General features: G+C 38.7%; 1 protein-coding gene across 3 annotated transcripts in view; it reads left to right on the top strand.

Annotated features, from left to right (window-relative positions):
- The window catches only part of DYNC1H1 (dynein cytoplasmic 1 heavy chain 1), a 74,529-nt gene that overhangs the window by 40,970 nt on the left and 14,853 nt on the right, over positions 1–18,706 (top strand). For 2 of the 3 annotated variants that reach the window (XM_070752123.1, XM_070752108.1), the window contains exons 35-57: positions 568–795; positions 912–1,142; positions 1,834–1,974; positions 4,331–4,564; positions 5,183–5,389; positions 5,650–5,771; positions 6,643–6,808; positions 6,904–7,067; positions 7,512–7,641; positions 8,595–8,728; positions 9,019–9,133; positions 9,240–9,401; positions 9,644–9,858; positions 10,071–10,275; positions 10,402–10,575; positions 11,163–11,282; positions 11,370–11,490; positions 12,135–12,330; positions 13,075–13,192; positions 13,966–14,181; positions 15,088–15,300; positions 16,169–16,296; positions 17,391–17,544. In XM_070752123.1, coding sequence (XP_070608224.1) covers positions 568–795; positions 912–1,142; positions 1,834–1,974; positions 4,331–4,564; positions 5,183–5,389; positions 5,650–5,771; positions 6,643–6,808; positions 6,904–7,067; positions 7,512–7,641; positions 8,595–8,728; positions 9,019–9,133; positions 9,240–9,401; positions 9,644–9,858; positions 10,071–10,275; positions 10,402–10,575; positions 11,163–11,282; positions 11,370–11,490; positions 12,135–12,330; positions 13,075–13,192; positions 13,966–14,181; positions 15,088–15,300; positions 16,169–16,296; positions 17,391–17,544 — 3,894 coding nt within the window. Of the gene's footprint in view, positions 1–567; positions 796–911; positions 1,143–1,833; positions 1,975–4,330; positions 4,565–5,182; positions 5,390–5,649; positions 5,772–6,642; positions 6,809–6,903; positions 7,068–7,511; positions 7,642–8,594; positions 8,729–9,018; positions 9,134–9,239; positions 9,402–9,643; positions 9,859–10,070; positions 10,276–10,401; positions 10,576–11,162; positions 11,283–11,369; positions 11,491–12,134; positions 12,331–12,765; positions 12,962–13,074; positions 13,193–13,965; positions 14,182–15,087; positions 15,301–16,168; positions 16,297–17,390; positions 17,545–18,706 lie in introns of all 3 variants that reach the window. The other variant, XM_070752117.1, reaches the window with a different exon arrangement.

The raw sequence follows: 18,706 nt of genomic DNA, 5'->3' as shown, positions 1-18,706 counted from the left end.
AATTGCACAGATTTAATCAGTGCACATATATCACAATCAATAAAACTTTGATCTCGAATTCCTGCTTGAAACCTTTACCTACAGAAATAAACAAGACTCTTCAAAGAGGCATCCCTGTTGTTTCTTTTATCTGGGTTTCTGTAGAAATTCCAACCAGTTAATTCTGAGGCTGTGGGAAGATATTAAATCACACTATTTCCTATCTAGTAAAACAGAGAGGGGCTTAGGCAGTGTCTAGCATATATATCTGTTCCTTGTGAACATTTAGATTCTGTGTCCAGGTTGAGTCTGCTTTCAGAATGTCTACAATCCTCCTAGCATGTACAGTCTGGAGTACTGTACTGTATATGCAATTTGGCTTCCCAGTATCTGGAAACAAAGCTCTCCCATTGCATTTACTGCAGTAGCCTTCAATTGCCCATGCCAGGAGACTCTTTCTCTGATTCTTTGCTTTTTGTTTACCTTAAATTCAAAAGGAGGGCAGAGGGTAGTTGAAGAAGGGTGTTGTGAATAAAGAGACTGGTTTAAATGTTTTCAGAAATCATCCTTTTGGGGTTTTTTCCATAGGTGCGCATCATGTTTGAAGTTCAGGATTTGAAATATGCCACTCTAGCCACAGTGTCACGGTGCGGCATGGTTTGGTTCAGCGAAGATGTTTTAAGTACTGACATGATTTTCAATAATTTCTTGGCCCGACTGAGAAGTATTCCTCTGGACGAAGGTGAAGAAGAAGCTCAGCGCAGGAGAAAGGGAAAAGAAGACGAAAGTGATGAAACGGCATCTCCAATGCTGCAGGTAAACCTAGGGATTTAGATTTCCTTGACTTCACTACACAGATGAATAATTGTTTAGCTATGTTTTCTGGAATGGTAATTTCTAGCTTTAATGTTACTAAAATGGTTCATTGACAGATTCAAAGAGATGCAGCTACAATTATGCAGCCATACTTCACATCTAATGGATTGGTGACAAAGGCCCTTGAACATGCTTTTAAACTGGAGCACATTATGGACCTCACCCGACTGCGATGTCTCGGTTCCCTCTTTTCCATGCTTCACCAAGCGTGCCGCAACGTAGCACAGTATAATGCCAACCACCCAGACTTTCCAATGCAAATAGACCAGCTAGAACGCTACATCCAGGTAAAGCTGCATTGGTTACCAGTTGGTCTCCAGATGCAATTTAAAGTGTTGGTCATGACCTATAAAGCCCCATATGGCTTAGGATCAGGTTACTTATGGGACCGTCTTCTGCCTCGCATATCCTAGCGGCCGATTAGGTCCCACAGAGTTGGCCTTTTCCAGGTTCTGTCAGCTAAGCAATGTCAGCTGGCGGGGCCTAGGGGAAGAGCCTTCTCTGTGGCTGCCCTGGCCCTCTGGAACCACCTCCCTCCAGTGATCCACACCTCCTGGCCTTTTGCAAGGTTTTAAAAACTTACCTTTGCCGGCAGGCCTGGGGCCGTTGAGCTTAACATCTCACTTCAGTCGACAATATGATTGCTTGGTTATAGTTAGAATGTGAATGCCTGGTTTTTATATCTTTGGGGTTTTAATATTAGTTTTAGGTTTGGGTTTATTTTGCTATTTTTTGTATTGTATTTTATAATCATTTATCTAAGCCGCCCTAAGCAGCATAGAAATCCAACCAAATAAAATAAATAAATAAATAAATTAAATAAAAACTTTTTTGCCACCTCACCCACTCATTGAAAAGTTATAATCCTGAGGCAATAAAATTGCCAGGCTTTTTAAACTCTTGCTGCTGTCTTCCATGCGTTTCTTAAGTACAATTTTGTTTCCTCACATCAACACTGATGATTTACTGTCATTTCAGAGATACCTAGTGTATGCAATACTGTGGTCATTCTCGGGAGACAGCCGTCTGAAAATGAGAGCAGAGCTAGGTGAATATATCAGAAGAATTACAACAGTGCCCCTGCCTTCTGCACCAAATATACCCATAATTGATTATGAGGTAAAGGCAATTATATTCTTATTGTACTTTTTTTTAAACATCAACCTTACTCTGAGTGGTGTTCTGATTATAATGCTTGGAGGGGAAATGTAATCAGTACCAAAAATCAAATACAGGTAGTCCTCAACCTATGACCATTTGTTCAGAGACCATTTGAAGTTAAGACTGTGCTGAATGAATAGTGGTATATTCTCGGAATTCCAGCCATCCCATCACCCTAAAGCTCATAGGTAAGAAAGTGAAGACAAAGGGAAATATTTCTTCACCCAGAGGGTTGTTGGTTTATGGAATTCACTTCCAGAAGAGGTCATGACAGCTGTCAGCCTTGATAGCTTCAAGGCAGGATTAGACAGATTCGTGGATGCCAAGTGTATCGGTGGTTATTGAAATGGATGTCCATGTACCGCCCCTATGTTTGTTGAGGCAGGCAGGATTCCCTTTGTACCATTTGTTGGGGGTCAGGGGAAAAGGAGGGTTTTGCCTTCTCTTTCTGCTCAAGATCCCCATGTACAATTGGTGGGCCACTGTGTGACACAGAATGCTGGACTCGATGGGCTTTGGCCTGATTCAGCATGGCTCTTCTTATGTTCTTAGGTTCACCTCACGGTCACATGATTGTGATCTTGGCTCTTGTCAAAAGGTTTGATAGCAATGATCTACAAACAGTGATCCACAAAAGGTCAATGGGGAAACCAGCAGGGAAGTCTCAAGTCACTGGGAGAGTCTCCCCAACCCCGTAGCCTTTTCCAGCCCCTCTGCATTCATGCTGATTATCCATGCACCCGGGTTATTCATAGATCTCTAACTTCGTCATACCTCCCTGGTACTCTTGTTCATTCCCTCACATTCTCATACACCCTTCCCAAACCTGGCCATCCCTCCTTCACACAGCTTTCTCAACCTGCAGTGTGCCTCCCATGCAGCCCCATAGACCTTTCTTTTCATGTACTCTCTCACGAATCCTTCACATATCTTCCCCGGCCCTCCCCCTCTTCCTCAGACACTCTCCCCGATCTGCGTCTGTCACACAGTTCTGCACACCCTCCCTGACATTGTGCCTCTTTCACACCTCCTTATGTATCCTCCCCTGCTCTCCCTTATTCCCTCCCTTGCTCCCTTTCCTATTCAGAAGTAGCCACTTACCTACTTTCAGAAAGGGAGTCACAGCTACTTGGAAGCTTCCTTATAAACTTCAGTTGTAGGAAGAGGTTTGGTTGTAAAGAAGACCACAGGAAGTTGATTTACCTCATGATTGTGGAATTCGATTAACGACAGCAACAGGGACTGCTGTCAGTTCCAGAAATTCTTTACCACCCTCTCTCTTAGCAATAGGAATTCCAGTGCCTATTGCTATCATAAGTGAAGGACTATTGCAAGTAACTCCAAAGGCCTAGCAACACTATACAAAATATTTGTTACTTAATTTAAATGCATATTTCTGTCTATTGAGATTATGCACTTAATGAAATTAAGTTTTGATATTAAAAACACATACATTCCTGGATTTGTTACTTAACCATTATAAAATGGTATATGAGAGTAAGTAATAATTCTAAAGAAAAATACATTGCATTGGTCATTTTTTGTCTTATCTTAATGACATGTCCTCTACACCAGTGTTTTTCAACCAGTGTGCCGAGGCACACTAGTGTGCCGTGAGACATGGTCAGGTGTGCCGCAAAGCTCAGAGAGAGAAAGAAAGCAAGAGAGAGAGAAAGAAAGCAAGAGAGAGAGAGAGAAGGAAAGCAAAAGAGAGGAAGAGCGACGAGAGAGAAAGAGAACAAGAGAGAGAAAGAAAGCAAGAGAGAGAGAAAGAGAACAAGAGAAAGAAAGCAAGAGAGAGAGAAAGAAAGCAAGAGAGAGAGAGAAAGAGAGGGAGGGAAGGAGAGAGAGAGAAAGACATAGAGGAAGGTAGGGAGAGAGAGAGAAAGAGAGCAAAAAAGAGAGGAAGGAAGAGAAAGAAAGAGGGGATGGGGAGAGAAAAAGAAAGAGGAAGGAAGGGAGAGAAAGAGGGAGAGAGAAATAGAGTGAAAGGGAGGAAGAGAGAGAGAGAGAAAAAAAATTTGTCCAAACTTTTTTTAGCCCCACCCCGCTCAATGTGCCCCAGGGTTTCGTAAATGTAAAAAATGTGCCGCGGCTCAAAAAAGGTTGAAAATCACTGCTCTACACAGACAATAATGCCTCCTCAAAACTGGGAGTCATCCAAGTACATTTTGTGTGGAATCATTTTAAAAGCTTTTTCAATTTGTTGATAAATTATTGGTGACATTTCTTAATTTTTGAACAATTAAAAGTTCCAGTTAGAGTTAAAATCTACAAAAACAGAAAGTACCAGATTCTTTTTTTCTTTGTATAGGTCTCCATCACTGGTGAATGGGTGCCTTGGCAGTCAAAGGTCCCACAGATCGAAGTTGAGACTCACAAAGTTGCAGCTCCTGATGTTGTTGTGCCAACACTTGACACTGTCCGCCATGAAGCATTGCTGTATACTTGGCTTGCAGAGCACAAACCCCTGGTACTCTGTGGCCCACCAGGATCTGGAAAGACCATGACTCTCTTTAGTGCACTCAGGGCCTTGCCTGACATGGAGGTATTTCCCCATTCTGAATGTTTGAGAATATTTTAGTGAACTACTCTTCCTTCCAGCAGAACAAGAGAAATACAATTCTTTAATCACAAAGTATTAGTTCCAATAGCGATTGAGAGCTTGTTCCAGAGCTCCATTCGCTTCATAACAGAAAACTGGATGTCCTTGATTATCTCAGTGGATAAATTTTGAGATACTGTATACTGATCATTAATCACTTCAAGTTTTAAAGTAAAACCGGCATTCTTAATTAGAATAAAAAAGAGGCGATATTGCTGATTTAAGAAAGACTGTTATGACCTGTTCTACATGCCCATTTAACACAATATACTATTGGTTATAATTATAATAACCAAATCATTTTCAAAGGACATTGTAAGCAAATACAGAATACCACCACAATATGAATTAATATAGCCTTGTATATGATATATAAAATCAACACTGTCAGCCATTCCTCAAAAACAAGACTTTTAAAACCTACACCTAGCTAAAAAAAATTATTTTGGAATAGTCAGCCATCAACAACAGATTGCAGCATTTTCTAAAACGATACTCAGGCGAAAGAATTTTTGGTTCTTATTTTTATTTCCTGTTCTCAAATTGCTTTTGTCTTCCCAGGTGGTTGGCTTGAATTTCTCCAGTGCTACCACTCCAGAACTACTCCTGAAAACATTTGATCACTATTGTGAGTACAGGCGTACACCTAATGGTGTGGTCCTAGCTCCAGTTCAGCTGGGGAAATGGTTGGTACTCTTCTGTGATGAAATCAACCTGCCAGATATGGATAAATATGGCACACAGAGGGTCATATCCTTTATCAGACAGGCAAGTATTAATAAGTGGAAAAAAATTACATTTTTTGTAAATCAGGATTAAATTGCAACACGAGGCAATTTATGGGATAGAATTAAAAGTAGAAAGATGTGAAGAAAAGTGTAAAGTTTATACTAAATGGTCTAATAAAAAAAAATATTTTTTCTCCAATTTTTCTGCTTTTCTCCATGCTTTGCATATAATATGTTTCCCAGAAGGGAACAGCATGACATGTCCATCTCTTTTCTAACCAAGACTCTTAACTTTATCAGATGGTAGAGCATGGAGGTTTCTACCGCACATCAGATCAGACCTGGGTGAAATTGGAACGAATTCAATTTGTTGGAGCTTGCAACCCACCTACAGATCCTGGAAGAAAGCCTCTTTCACATAGGTAATATAAAAGAATATGCATGTTCATGCCAACTTAGTGTCAGGTTTCCAAGTGATGAAACCCATGCAAAAAAAGAAAAGAGCAGAGTCCATCTTCTCAACAATTCCTTTTATTTAGATTGACATCAAATTGGCAAAGACTGGTGTAATTCCAGTTCTGACCCAAACCGGAATTACACTACATAATATTGTAAATTAGAAACACCCCATCAAAGTCACTTTCTCAAATAGCACTCAGTCCACATTAACCAGCATCTTGAATCTCCACCTTCTGGGCTCACCAGGACCAGCGTCTTTTTCCACAGGGAAAAGAATCAAAGAACCAAAACAATCCCACTATCTCTTCACTCCTTCTCCCTCCCCCCTTAAGAATTTGGCAAGCCCGAAAACTCCTTACATAAGAAAGAGAAAGTAAAGGAACAAATGAGAATATTACCTAAATACAATGGCTACACCTATGTCAATTCCGAGCTCAATACTTAGTCTGATAGGGTTTGTATAAAACACAACAGTTTTAAACAATGAACATTTTAATGGCACTCAACGGGAGGAATCAATAGCATATCTAACATCCTCCGAATGCTTTCTTCCACAGCCAAGTTTTTGTTCTCTATCTAATATTACAGTACCTGTGCCCTTGTGGGTACAATAAAGTTTCCTTGACAAATGTAGAGGTGATTTGCCATTGTCTCCTTCCTAGGGCTGAGAGAAAGTGATTGGCTCAAGGTTAACCAACTGACTTGTCTAAGGTGGGACTAGAACTCATGATCTCTTAGTTTCTAGTTTGATTGATTACACCAAACTGGCTCTCTAGTCTAATAAAATACTATTAGATGATTTTCCTAAATCAATCCCTTTGAATATCTTTTCAGATTCTTGCGCCATGTTCCTGTTGTATATGTGGACTACCCTGGACCAGCTTCTCTCACTCAGATTTATGGCACTTTCAATCGTGCTATGTTGAGACTTATTCCATCTCTCCGTACATATGCAGAGCCCCTCACTGCTGCAATGGTTGAGTTCTACACAATGTCACAGGTAACAAGGCCGAAGGCTTTTCACAGCTTTAAATTATAAAAAGATTGGTAAAATATGATAATTGGCACTCACCATGTAATTTTTTCCCCACACAGGAAAGGTTTACTCAAGATACTCAGCCACACTATATCTATTCACCTCGTGAAATGACTCGGTGGGTGCGAGGTATCTTTGAGGCTCTGAGACCACTGGAAACATTACCTGTTGAAGGACTCATTCGAATTTGGGCACATGAAGCCTTGCGTCTATTCCAGGACAGGTAATTATAAATCTCTGGGATAGGATAAATTTCCTCTTCGTAAGGATGCAAAGTTACGTGTTAATTTTTATTAATTTGCTAATATATTAGAGTTAAGACTCAATAAAACTTACGGAGGTTATAGCAGATAAATATTCTGTACTATTCTGTTTAAAATAATTTTTTAAAATTATAGGCATGTCATTGTAGATGGATTCCCTGAGAAAAGATAAAGGATAAAATCTAAAGGTTTTCTAGAAAATGCATGCTGTCAAAACCTTTCCTTCATTTTTTAAAGTTTTTTTTCTAGAATCTTTCCTGCAAGGTAATTGGTGAGCAGACTATTGTGAGGATTGTCTCCAGCCTTCTTCCTTCTTCTCAGAGCTCTGTTACGCTTTTATTTCCCTACTTTTATCCTGGTTAAGTCCTGTCTGCTTCCTCTCTCAATGTTCTGTGTTTATCCAGGCTTGTGGAAGATGAGGAAAGACGATGGACTGATGAAAATATTGATATGGTTGCTCTGAAGCACTTCCCCAATATAGACAAGGAGAAAGCCATGTGCAGGCCCATTCTGTACAGCAACTGGCTTTCAAAGGTAAGAGAAAAACATATCTGTGATTTAGTTGTACAATGTTCAGTTTATGACATGGACATATCTTAGGGCATGGAGAATCTTCACTGTAAATAGGCATTTTTAACTAAACACAATTAGGTATACTTAATAGATCTAAAATTGCCATTTTCTGTATCTGCCATTGATACAGAAGTTTAAAAATGTGTGTGGAAAATTTTTCACTTATTTAGTTAGTCAAGAAGGATAAGAACGACAGTTAATCCTGTTCTGGTTGAGGCCACTAGAAGAACAAAAACCAGAACTTTATATGTCCCTTGACACCCGAAGCAGATTAAAAATAAAATAAAAAAGAAGTCTGTTCTCCTTAACAGATACAGTACATGCCATGTAAACTTCATTTAGGCAGCTTCTTTGGTGAACAGAACGTAAAGATCTTTTTAGTTTTAATGTGGTATGTGGGTATGACCAGTTTTACTCTGAAGTGTTTGCAAAACTGATCCTGTGTAGCTGAACATGATACTTGACAGTCATGTTAAAATTTAAATTTAAGTAACTATTTCACTCATATCTTTAAGGGGGAAAGTTTCACCTAAATGGAAATATGGCTCAAGATTTAATTTTATATTAAAGTGGTTTTATCTTTTTCTGTGTATAGAATGAATAAACTGTGATATTTTTTTAGGATTGTTCAGAATTTCAATGCTACCTCTTTATTATTTCCATTTGTTTTGCATCAGTACTTTTCTTGCAGCATCATGATTGGGAAATAAATGTTACATCCCTGCCAGCTTTGTTTACTTTGGGGGGAAACTCAAGACAATGATTGCTTAATATGAAACAGTTATTAGTAGGGAAACAAGCACCTTCACATACGAACATTTTATGCATCTTAAGATACTATCCCAAGCATAGTCAGATTCAGCATTTATATAATTGTGTGTGCATACAAAACTATTTGTTCTATTTTTTGTTAGGACTATATCCCAGTTGATCAAGAGGAGTTAAGAGATTATGTGAAAGCAAGACTGAAAGTTTTCTATGAAGAAGAACTCGATGTACCACTTGTTTTATTCAATGAAGTGTTAGATCATGTGCTACGAATTGATAGGTATGTATATTACTAAGAAAAATGTACGGTATATTAGTAAGCTAATGTGATTTTCATTTTGAGAAGAAATTTTATTTAATGCTTTGTTGGCACTGAACACTAGAGAAGAATCTCCAATAATGTTACCTTTGTAATGGGAAAAGGTTTATAAAATATCATAAGACTATAATTGCGTGTATGTTCATCTGTAGGAAAAATCCATTGAATGTAATGAATAAATAATTCCAGCAAAGGGAAATGGGTTGTAGTGGTAGCCTGAATTATATTCACTAAATGAAATATCTTTTCAGGATCTTCCGCCAACCTCAGGGGCACTTACTTCTCATTGGTGTCAGTGGAGCAGGAAAAACAACTCTGTCTCGATTTGTGGCATGGATGAATGGCCTAAGTGTCTACCAAATTAAGGTTGTTACAACCACTCTTTCAAATAGTAAAACTGAAAGCATTTTATGTTACTTTCCTTTTATAGAGTACATGTAAGCAAAAATTGACCCACAATTGTGATTCACAGGTGCACAGAAAGTACACTGGGGAAGATTTCGATGAAGATCTAAGAACGGTATTAAGACGATCTGGCTGCAAGAATGAGAAAATTGCATTCATAATGGATGAATCAAATGTACTTGATTCTGGATTTCTGGAGAGAATGAACACTCTTCTAGCCAATGGAGAGGTAACTTAATGAAAAGCTTAGAGAAAAGCTGGATCTAGATTTCTGTATTTTAAAAATGGGAAAAGCTGTTGTCCCATCAGTTACTGTGATCAGTTGAAATTTAATCTCTGAGCTAAAGACCAAGTCTGCAGTAAAACAGTTGTTTAACTGTATGAATTTGTGTTTCCAGAAGTTGGAATCCAGTCCTTCTCAAAGACTTTCCAGAATCAATTAGTTTTTTAATGTGCATTTTCTCAATGCAGGTCCCTGGACTGTTTGAAGGAGATGAATATGCCACACTTATGACTCAGTGTAAGGAAGGAGCTCAGAAGGAAGGCTTAATGTTGGATTCACACGAAGAACTTTATAAGTGGTTCACTAGTCAAGTGATCCGAAATCTCCACGTAGTCTTTACCATGAATCCATCTTCAGAAGGGTTGAAAGATAGAGCAGCTACATCTCCAGCTCTTTTCAATAGGTAATGCACCATTAATATACTATGAATGAATAATTTTCATTAATTTGTTTCAAAAGGTGGTAATGAGGACCCGGATCGTGGGGGCAATAGCCTAGCTCTGTTAAAAAAGTGCTATTGCTAACATGTTGTAAGCCGCCCTGAGTCTAAGGAGAAGGGCGGCATAAAAATTGAATAAATAAAATAAATAAATAAATGTTGTCATCCTGTTTTAGGTGTGTTTTGAACTGGTTTGGAGACTGGTCCACTGAGGCACTTTATCAAGTTGGTAAAGAATTCACCAGCAAAATGGATCTTGAGAAACCAAATTACATTGTGCCTGATTACATGCCAGTTGTCTATGACAAGCTGCCACAGCCACCATCACACAGAGAAGCTATTGTAAACAGCTGTGTGTTTGTTCATCAAACACTTCATCAGGTAAGTTCAGCTCTTCATTTTGATACATCTTTTTGTGCTCTGTTGGACAATAGGGTGCAATCCTAGAAGAAGATAACTGAAATTTTAAAACCTACTGATTCATACCAACATTTTATTTGATGGCAGGCTAACGCTCGACTAGCAAAACGAGGTGGCAGAACAATGGCCATCACTCCTCGTCATTATTTGGACTTCATCAACCATTATGCAAATTTATTCAATGAAAAGAGAAGTGAACTGGAAGAGCAGCAGATGCATTTGAATGTTGGACTCAGGAAAATCAAGGAAACTGTGGATCAGGTAGAAACCTAAATGAAGGGCAATTGTGGGGGAGGGGAAATCATTCTTGACAATCCCTAGAAGTTATTAGGGCACTTTTCATTAATACACATTGACATTATTGAGAATCCCTTACCTATGGTACCGGGCCAGAATATCTCAGAGACCGCCTTCTGCCGCACGAATCCCAGCGACCAGTTAGGTCCCACAGAGTGGGTCTTCTTCGGGCCCCGTCAACCAAACAATGTCGCTTGGTGGGACCCAGAGGAAGAGCCTTCTCTGTGGTGGCCCCGACCCTCTGGAACCAACTCCCCCCAGAGATTAGAATTGCCCCCAACCTCCTTGCCTTTCGTAAGCTGCTTAAAACCCACCTCTGCCACCAGGCATGGGGGAACTAAGATGCACTTTCCCCCTAGGCCTTCACAATTTTATGTATGGTATGTTTGTATGTATGATTGGTTTTTATATAATGGGTTTTTAACTGCTTTTTTAGTATTGGATTTTGTTGTACTGTTTTACTGCTGTTGTTAGCCGCTCCGAGTCTGCGGAGAGGGGCGGCATACAAATCCAATAAATAATAATAAAAAATAATAATAATAATTTTCCAGGTAGAGGAACTGCGCCGTGATTTAAGAATAAAAAGCCAGGAGCTTGAAGTGAAGAATGCAGCAGCTAATGATAAATTAAAAAAGATGGTGAAAGATCAACAAGAAGCTGAGAAGAAAAAGGTGAGGACTGTGATTGGTTTAATAATACGAAAATAACTACCATGTGCATGGTTGAGATTCTAATGCACTTTGTATAACTTTCCTTAGGTTATGAGCCAAGAAATTCAAGAACAGTTACACAAACAACAAGAAGGCATTGCAGATAAGCAGATGAGTGTGAAAGAAGATTTGGATAAAGTAGAGCCTGCAGTTATTGAGGCTCAGAATGGTAGGCTGATATCATGAAAATGGGGGCAGAGGGAGCAATTATACATATATATATATCAGCTTGGGTCTGCAGCATGCTCTGTTGTCTGCTATTCAACAAACTCTTTCAGTAATTGCTTGGTTTTTGGTATATCATCTCTCACAGAATGGGAGCAAAGAAAACAATATTACATTCTAAGCTTAAATCTTTGGGATAATAATTGGAACAAACAGTAATCATGTTCTCCTTTGACTGCACGCAAAGCTTTTCAGAATACCTGCTTATATTGCCACTTAGCTATTATACCTATTGATGGCTTTATTATGAGTTAAAAATACAAAATATTAGAATGTAACATAACATGACTTTAAAGAAAAAGGAAGATGGCTACAGTGAAAGCTACTAGACCGTTAGATGGTTCATGATAGCTGATGGTATATCTGAAAAGTGATAAAAGTGATTTTTCCCCTCTGTGCTTTAGGGGCACTATTAGTGGTAACAGAAAATCTTATTGATTTTACCCATTAATTATTTGTTTAAATTTAAATTAATTTGTATGTATGTAAAATTAAAATAGTTCAAATCATCTCTGAATTTGCTTTTCGCTGTTTTCTCTGAAATCATTTTTCTTTCATGCCTGGCTGATTGGGTTTGTTCCTACTTAGCTGTTAAATCAATAAAGAAGCAACATCTGGTGGAGGTCCGTTCTATGGCAAACCCACCTGCGGCAGTGAAGCTGGCACTAGAATCGATCTGTCTGCTTTTGGGTGAAAGTACAACTGATTGGAAACAGATACGTTCCATCATAATGAGGGAAAACTTCATCCCAACCATTGTAAACTTTTCTGCTGAGGAGATCAGGTGAATAATTTGGAAATGTATTTTAGCTGCTTCTGGGATCGGAATGAAATTGTTCACAGAGACTTTTGAAAGATGACCTGAGTCCTCGGAAAGGGGCGGGATAAAAATCCAATAAATAATAATAAAAATAATAAAAATATTACGATACAAATACAAAATATGAGGAACTGGTGTAAATAAATCTTTTAGGGAAAAAGAGTCATTTCTTGCCTTCCCTATGTAACCTGTATCAGGTTGAGGAAGGCTGCCTGAGGACTGAGATCTATTAAAGTGAAGACCAGTGTTTGGACCAGCCCATATATTGTTACAACAGTGACAAAATTGCAGTCTTTGAACTAAATTTCATTCTAATAAAGGAGAATCTCTTTCTCCATTCCCATCAGCAGCCTGAAGTGTGTGTTGCATGCTCAGTGCTTTTTTCCATCCCTTAAATAGCCGTGAGCTCTATAAAGAAACAGCATCTTATTGAAGTAAGAACCATGGCTAATCCACCTCCTGCAGTAAAACTGGCTTTAGAATCAATCTGTCTCTTGTTGGGTGAGGAGACAAGTGACTGGAAAAAGATCAGGACAGTTATTCTCAAAGATAATTTCATCAGCAGCATTGTCAACTTCAATATCGAAGATATAAGGTATTTGTAGTTTTAGCTCTACTTAATGTGGTGATGGTGATAGTCGCACAATTGGAACTTGTATATTGAATGAATATTTGCCTGTATGTGCCTTTAAACTCTTGCTCTTCTAGTGATGCCATCCGAGAGAAGATGAAGAAGAACTATTTATCAAACCCAAGCTACAATTATGAAATTGTGAACAGAGCTTCTCTGGCTTGTGGACCCATGGTGAAATGGGCTATTGCACAGGTAAATAATCTTTTATCTGAGTAATTGTATTTTCAAAATAAAAGGATATAAACTGGAGCTGTAGGGGGGTGGGTTGGTTCCTGGAAACTGTTAAAACAGTAAAGAGGATTTCCTACTTTGTAGGAAAAGTAGTTTAGGATTAAAAAAAGAAACAAATGAAAATGCTAATTAAGATAGGACCAAAATAAAGAAAAAGGCTACAATTTTAAAAAATGGAAAACAATACCAAGCAGGATTTGTCAAATATTTGTAGGACAGAAAGGAAAGTACTCTTTCAGTACCATTCAGAACTGGTAAAGAGATTCTCCCTGTTCTGCTCTGTTCTATTCTGTTCCAGGTCAATCCTATTCCTATTTCTATTCTATTCATTTATTTCAATTTTCTATAGTCAATGCTGAAGTACATCGAGCTTTCTTAAGCATTCCTACCGTCAAAATCAAAGGGCGAAGTTGCAGACTTAGATTTTTTGGGGGGGGGTGTCTTCTCTAATTTTTCCTCCCCACAGCAATCCATAGCTCCGCATACATCTTCAAAATCTGTGGATACCCCCAGCTGATGTGTTTGGACCAGCCCTGTTGATGTGTTTCTATGGTAGAGGAAGAATTCCTCCCCTTCAGTTTCACAAACAAAAAGTATTTTAATTTCAGTTAAATTAATCAGTTGGATTTCATTTTAGCAACTTTCTCACATCAGACTATTGACATGAGGGTTTATGGAGGTTTGTAAAATCCCAAATTGTGTGAAATTGAGTGCCTGGTCTTTTTTTCCCCTAGTTGAACTATGCTGACATGTTGAAGCGAGTAGAGCCCCTGAGGAATGAGCTGCAGAAACTGGAAGACGATGCCAAAGACAACCAACAGAAGGCCAATGAAGTTGAGCAGATGATTAGAGACCTGGAAACCAGCATTGCTCGCTACAAGGAAGAGTATGCTGTACTGATTTCTGAAGCTCAGGCTATTAAGGCTGATCTAGCTGCTGTGGAAGCAAAGGTGAAACCGGCACTTTTTGTTAAATATTTGTTCATTTTTGTTGAGTTCCGATTAGCCCAAAGTCAAGAGTTTCACTTTTCTTGTGAGCACTAAATTCCATTTAATAAATTGCCACCATGAATCTTAGACCCTTGTTTTGACTTCTATACTGTTGTGTCAGTATAGGTAGTCTTCACTTAATATTCGTTCAGCAACCATTCAGTGTTAATGACAATACTGAACAAAAGGACTTCAAAGATGCTCAAAGCTTCAGCCCCCATGATCATGTGAACAAAATTTGGGCACCTGGTAACCAGCTCACACTTAAAATCAGGTTGTAGTGTCCCACAAAAATATGATCGCTATTTATGTGATCTTCCCACAAGCAAATTCAATGGAAAAGCTTGCAGGTCACAAATCAGTTCAGTAAGTCTCCCCATACCATTGGCTTTTCTTCGCTCACATAATTTAGGTCCCCCTTCCCCTCCTTTGCTTGCATACACACCCGGTCTCTTACACTGACACCTCTCTTTCCCCCCCATCCACCCAATTTGTTTGTGGTCTGCACCAAGCCTTCCAGGCCCTCCCCTCCTACCTTTGCACTCCCACATTTCTTACCTGGGACATAAAAGCCTACATATCTCAGTTACTGATCAGAGGCCTCTTTGAAAAAATAGAAAACTAATGGCGAAATGTCATATTGATGCTCATCACAGTTTATGATATGTTGCAGAAATTTTTTCAACTGTGATTACAATTTCTTAGTTTCCCTGGAGCTCTATGCTTTCCTCTTGTTTCTCTCTTACCTCCCATTTCCCACTGATATTGTGTTAGAGCCATGTTTTTAATGAAGGTGCCCTGAAATGACATCAAAAATTTTGAGTGGGTTTTTTTTTTGTTTAAATATATCCATTGCTTCACTTCCAGGTAAATCGTAGCACAGCTCTTTTGAAGAGTTTGTCTGCTGAACGTGAAAGATGGGAGAAAACAAGTGAAACCTTCAAGAATCAGATGTCCACAATTGCAGGAGACTGTTTGCTCTCAGGAGCATTTATTGCTTACGCTGGTTATTTTGACCAGCAGATGCGACAAAACCTGTTCACAACATGGTCCCATCACTTGCAACAGGCAAACATTCAGGTAAAAATAATTCATGGATGATAAAATTATTCACCACCCCATTTATTACAAATACAGTGATACCTTGTCTTACAAACTTAATTGGTTCCGGGACGAGGTTCTTAAGGTGAAAAGTTTGTAAGATGAAACAATGTTTCCCATAGGAATCAATGGAAAAGCGATTAATGCGTGCAAGCCCAAAATTAACCCGTTTTGCCAACCGAAGCACCCGTTTTTGCGCTGCTGGGATTCCCCTGAGGCTCCACTCCATGGGAAACCCCACCTCCAGACTTCCGTGTTTTTGTGATGCTGCAGATCCTAGCAGCACAAAAACGGGCGCTTCGCTGGCAACAGAAGTCCGGAGGTGGGGTTTCCCAGCGAGGGGAGCCTCAGCAAAATTGCAGCATCGCAAAAACACGGAAGTCCTCAAAACCCCACCTCCAGACCTCTGTGTTTTTGCAATGCTGTGATTTCACTGAGGCTCCCCTCGCTGGGATGCCCTGACTCCGGACTTCTGTTGCCAGTGAAGCACCCGTTTTTGCACTGCTGGGATTCCCCTGCAGCATCACAAAAACACAGAAGTCTGGAGGTAGGGTTTCCCATGGAGGGGAGCCTCAGGGAATCCCAGCAGCACAAAAATAGGTGCTTTGCTGGCAACGGAAGTCCGGAGCCAGGGCATCCCAGCGGCGGCGGTGGGTTTGTAAGGTGAAAATAGTTTGTAAGAAGAGGCAAAAAAATCTTAAACCCCGGGTTTGTATCTCGAAAAGTTTGTATGACGAGGCGTTTGTAAGACGAGGTATCACTGTAGTTGAGTCAATACATTTATTAACCCACAGATATGTGTCAATTCTCGGCTTCTCTTGAGTAAATCCTAATGCTCATTTTACAGTTCCGTACAGATATTGCTAGAACAGAATACTTGTCGAATGCAGATGAACGTCTTCGCTGGCAGGCAAGCTCTCTCCCTGCAGATGACTTGTGCACAGAAAATGCAATTATGCTCAAAAGATTTAACAGGTACTGTACTTTTCATCAGGCAAATTTTCATCCAAAAAACTGTACAGAAAAATATTATTTTAACACTTGTGGTAATTACTCCTGCCTAAACCTTTGTTCCAGTGATTTTATGATTTTCAGCTATTTCTAGGGGAAAGAACATTAGTTTTGCTATAATCTTAGGACAGAACATTGTATAAATATTCTGATACTGTGGCATTTCCAAAAATCTTCTGATGTAATTGGAGAGAATGGCTAATAATTGTAAGGATCTTTTCCCCTAAAATTAGCATTGGGAGTAATACAATATACAATATATCTCATATATCATGAAAGAAAATCATTCACAGAGAAATACGTTCCAAAAACATTTTGTGCATAACCACACCACTGTTTTAATAAACCAGTGACACTGGTTTTAGTAAAGAAAAATATGCCCCCGAAGTATCTCTTACATAAGATGAAAATTTTGGATGAGAATTTGTATAAATTCTCATCCAAAAAGTTACCAGCAATTTTAAGATATCCCCCTTCCCATATGATTAATGGTTTAAAAAAAAAGTTCAAAATAAGATATCAATCAGTTCAAGCACTGTTTAAGAATAATTACAAAATGTCTAGGCTACTTGAAAGATTTATAAGATGGGTAAAATCAAGTATTCATTAGGCGTGTAAAGATTGTGTTCTAACAGATTAGACATTAGCATAGTTTAAAATGGAATTTTCAAATATATATCTTACATGTTTTGAATAAGTATTCACTATTTCTGCTCAAAATTTCCTGAGTGGGAGTCAGACAATATTTGACTGTAATATACCTGTTATAAGGGCAAGATCCAATAGAATATCAGATTAAATAGAACATTGGAAGCTCAAAGAAATAAAATGTAAAAGTAACAAGAATTATTTTTATGTAAATAATGAAGCTTTTATAGTTTAGTTTCTAGCATACATCATGAATTCGAATCATGAATTTAGTGCCATAGCACTGGCATTGAAAAAAATATCTAATATAAGTGTTAAAATACCTTTAAAAAAATGATTCCAATGAATATATAGAGTAAAATATCCTTCTGTTACCTTCTTTAAAAACTTAATAAGAAATTACATTTTAGGTATCCCTTAATTATTGATCCTTCGGGCCAAGCTACAGAATTCATCATGAATGAATACAAGGACCGTAAAATAACTCGTACTAGCTTTTTGGATGATGCGTTCAGAAAGAATTTGGAAAGTGCTCTGCGATTTGGTAATCCTCTGCTTGTCCAGGTTTGTTGCTGTTGCATGTTTTGCCTTCAAAAACTAAGGAAAATTCATGTAATTTTTACTTTTATGAAATTAACAGCACTTATCTGTAATTCAAATGCAAAAAATATGCAAGTACAATTGGTAAAATGAAATCCATATAATAAATTGAAAAGCATAAGATTTACAGTTATCTGAATCTACCTCATTAAAGCACTGAATTAAAAAGCACTTAGCAACCAGTACTAATAAAAGACATTGATGCCCCCTTTTGTCCTAAACCTGTGACACACAGGTGACACAAGGAGCCATAGTGGAGGGCATGCGAGATATTGCCTATATTAACTCAAGCGTGCACGAGAGTGCTGGCCAGCTGATTTTTGGCCTTGGCAAAGACCATTTTGCCCTCTGGACACTTTAGGAAAGCTTCCCTGCAGCCCCAGAGTGTGAAAAAACAGCCCAATTGGTGCTGTTTTTCACACTCTGGGACTTCAGGAAACTTCCTTGAATCCTCCAGAGTGCAAAAAAACCAGCACAATGGGCAAACTGGAAGTCTGTTTTTCCAAACTTCCGTTTTGCCTGATTTTTCATATCCCAGGCTTCAGTGAGTCCTGTGTGCATGAGCAGGGCTGGGCGGGGGATTGTGTGCATGCACGAGGACAGCGGGGGAGGTATGTAGGTGGGAGGAAAGGGGTGTGGGAACATGCAACATGCTAGCACACACACACACACACACACACACACACACCCTTTTTGGCACGGAACCAAAAAAGGTTCGCCATTGCTGTCCTAGGCCATATTACTTCTGAACTTATTTAAAATTGCTACCCTAAAATTAGTGCTGATTCTTGTAATTGGTAAGCAAAATTTAGGTTGTAGAATAAATATATCTTACAATAGTTTTCATTAGTGAACAGTTATTGAAATTATCACATTGAAATATGTAAACAGCTCTGAACCAAAATTTTTGGGTTGTCAAACCATAAAATCTTGGTTGGAGTGTTGTGATTGGAATCCCTCCCCTTATATTCACACATGCTGCGAACAAGCAACCCACTACAAAAGATGCATGGCTTGGATCATGATGTCACAACCTTCATCATGCCTGTTTTCCTTTCCATGTACAGTATATTTATATCTACATTTTTTAAAAGATTCAGCTTATTAAAATGGTAAATTTCTCTAA

This window comes from Erythrolamprus reginae, chromosome 1 (genome assembly GCF_031021105.1).
Source record: "Erythrolamprus reginae isolate rEryReg1 chromosome 1, rEryReg1.hap1, whole genome shotgun sequence".
Classification (NCBI taxonomy): domain Eukaryota; kingdom Metazoa; phylum Chordata; class Lepidosauria; order Squamata; family Dipsadidae; genus Erythrolamprus; species Erythrolamprus reginae.
Note: the sequence above shows the minus strand (reverse complement) of the source record. Positions and strands in the feature narration are given on the sequence as shown.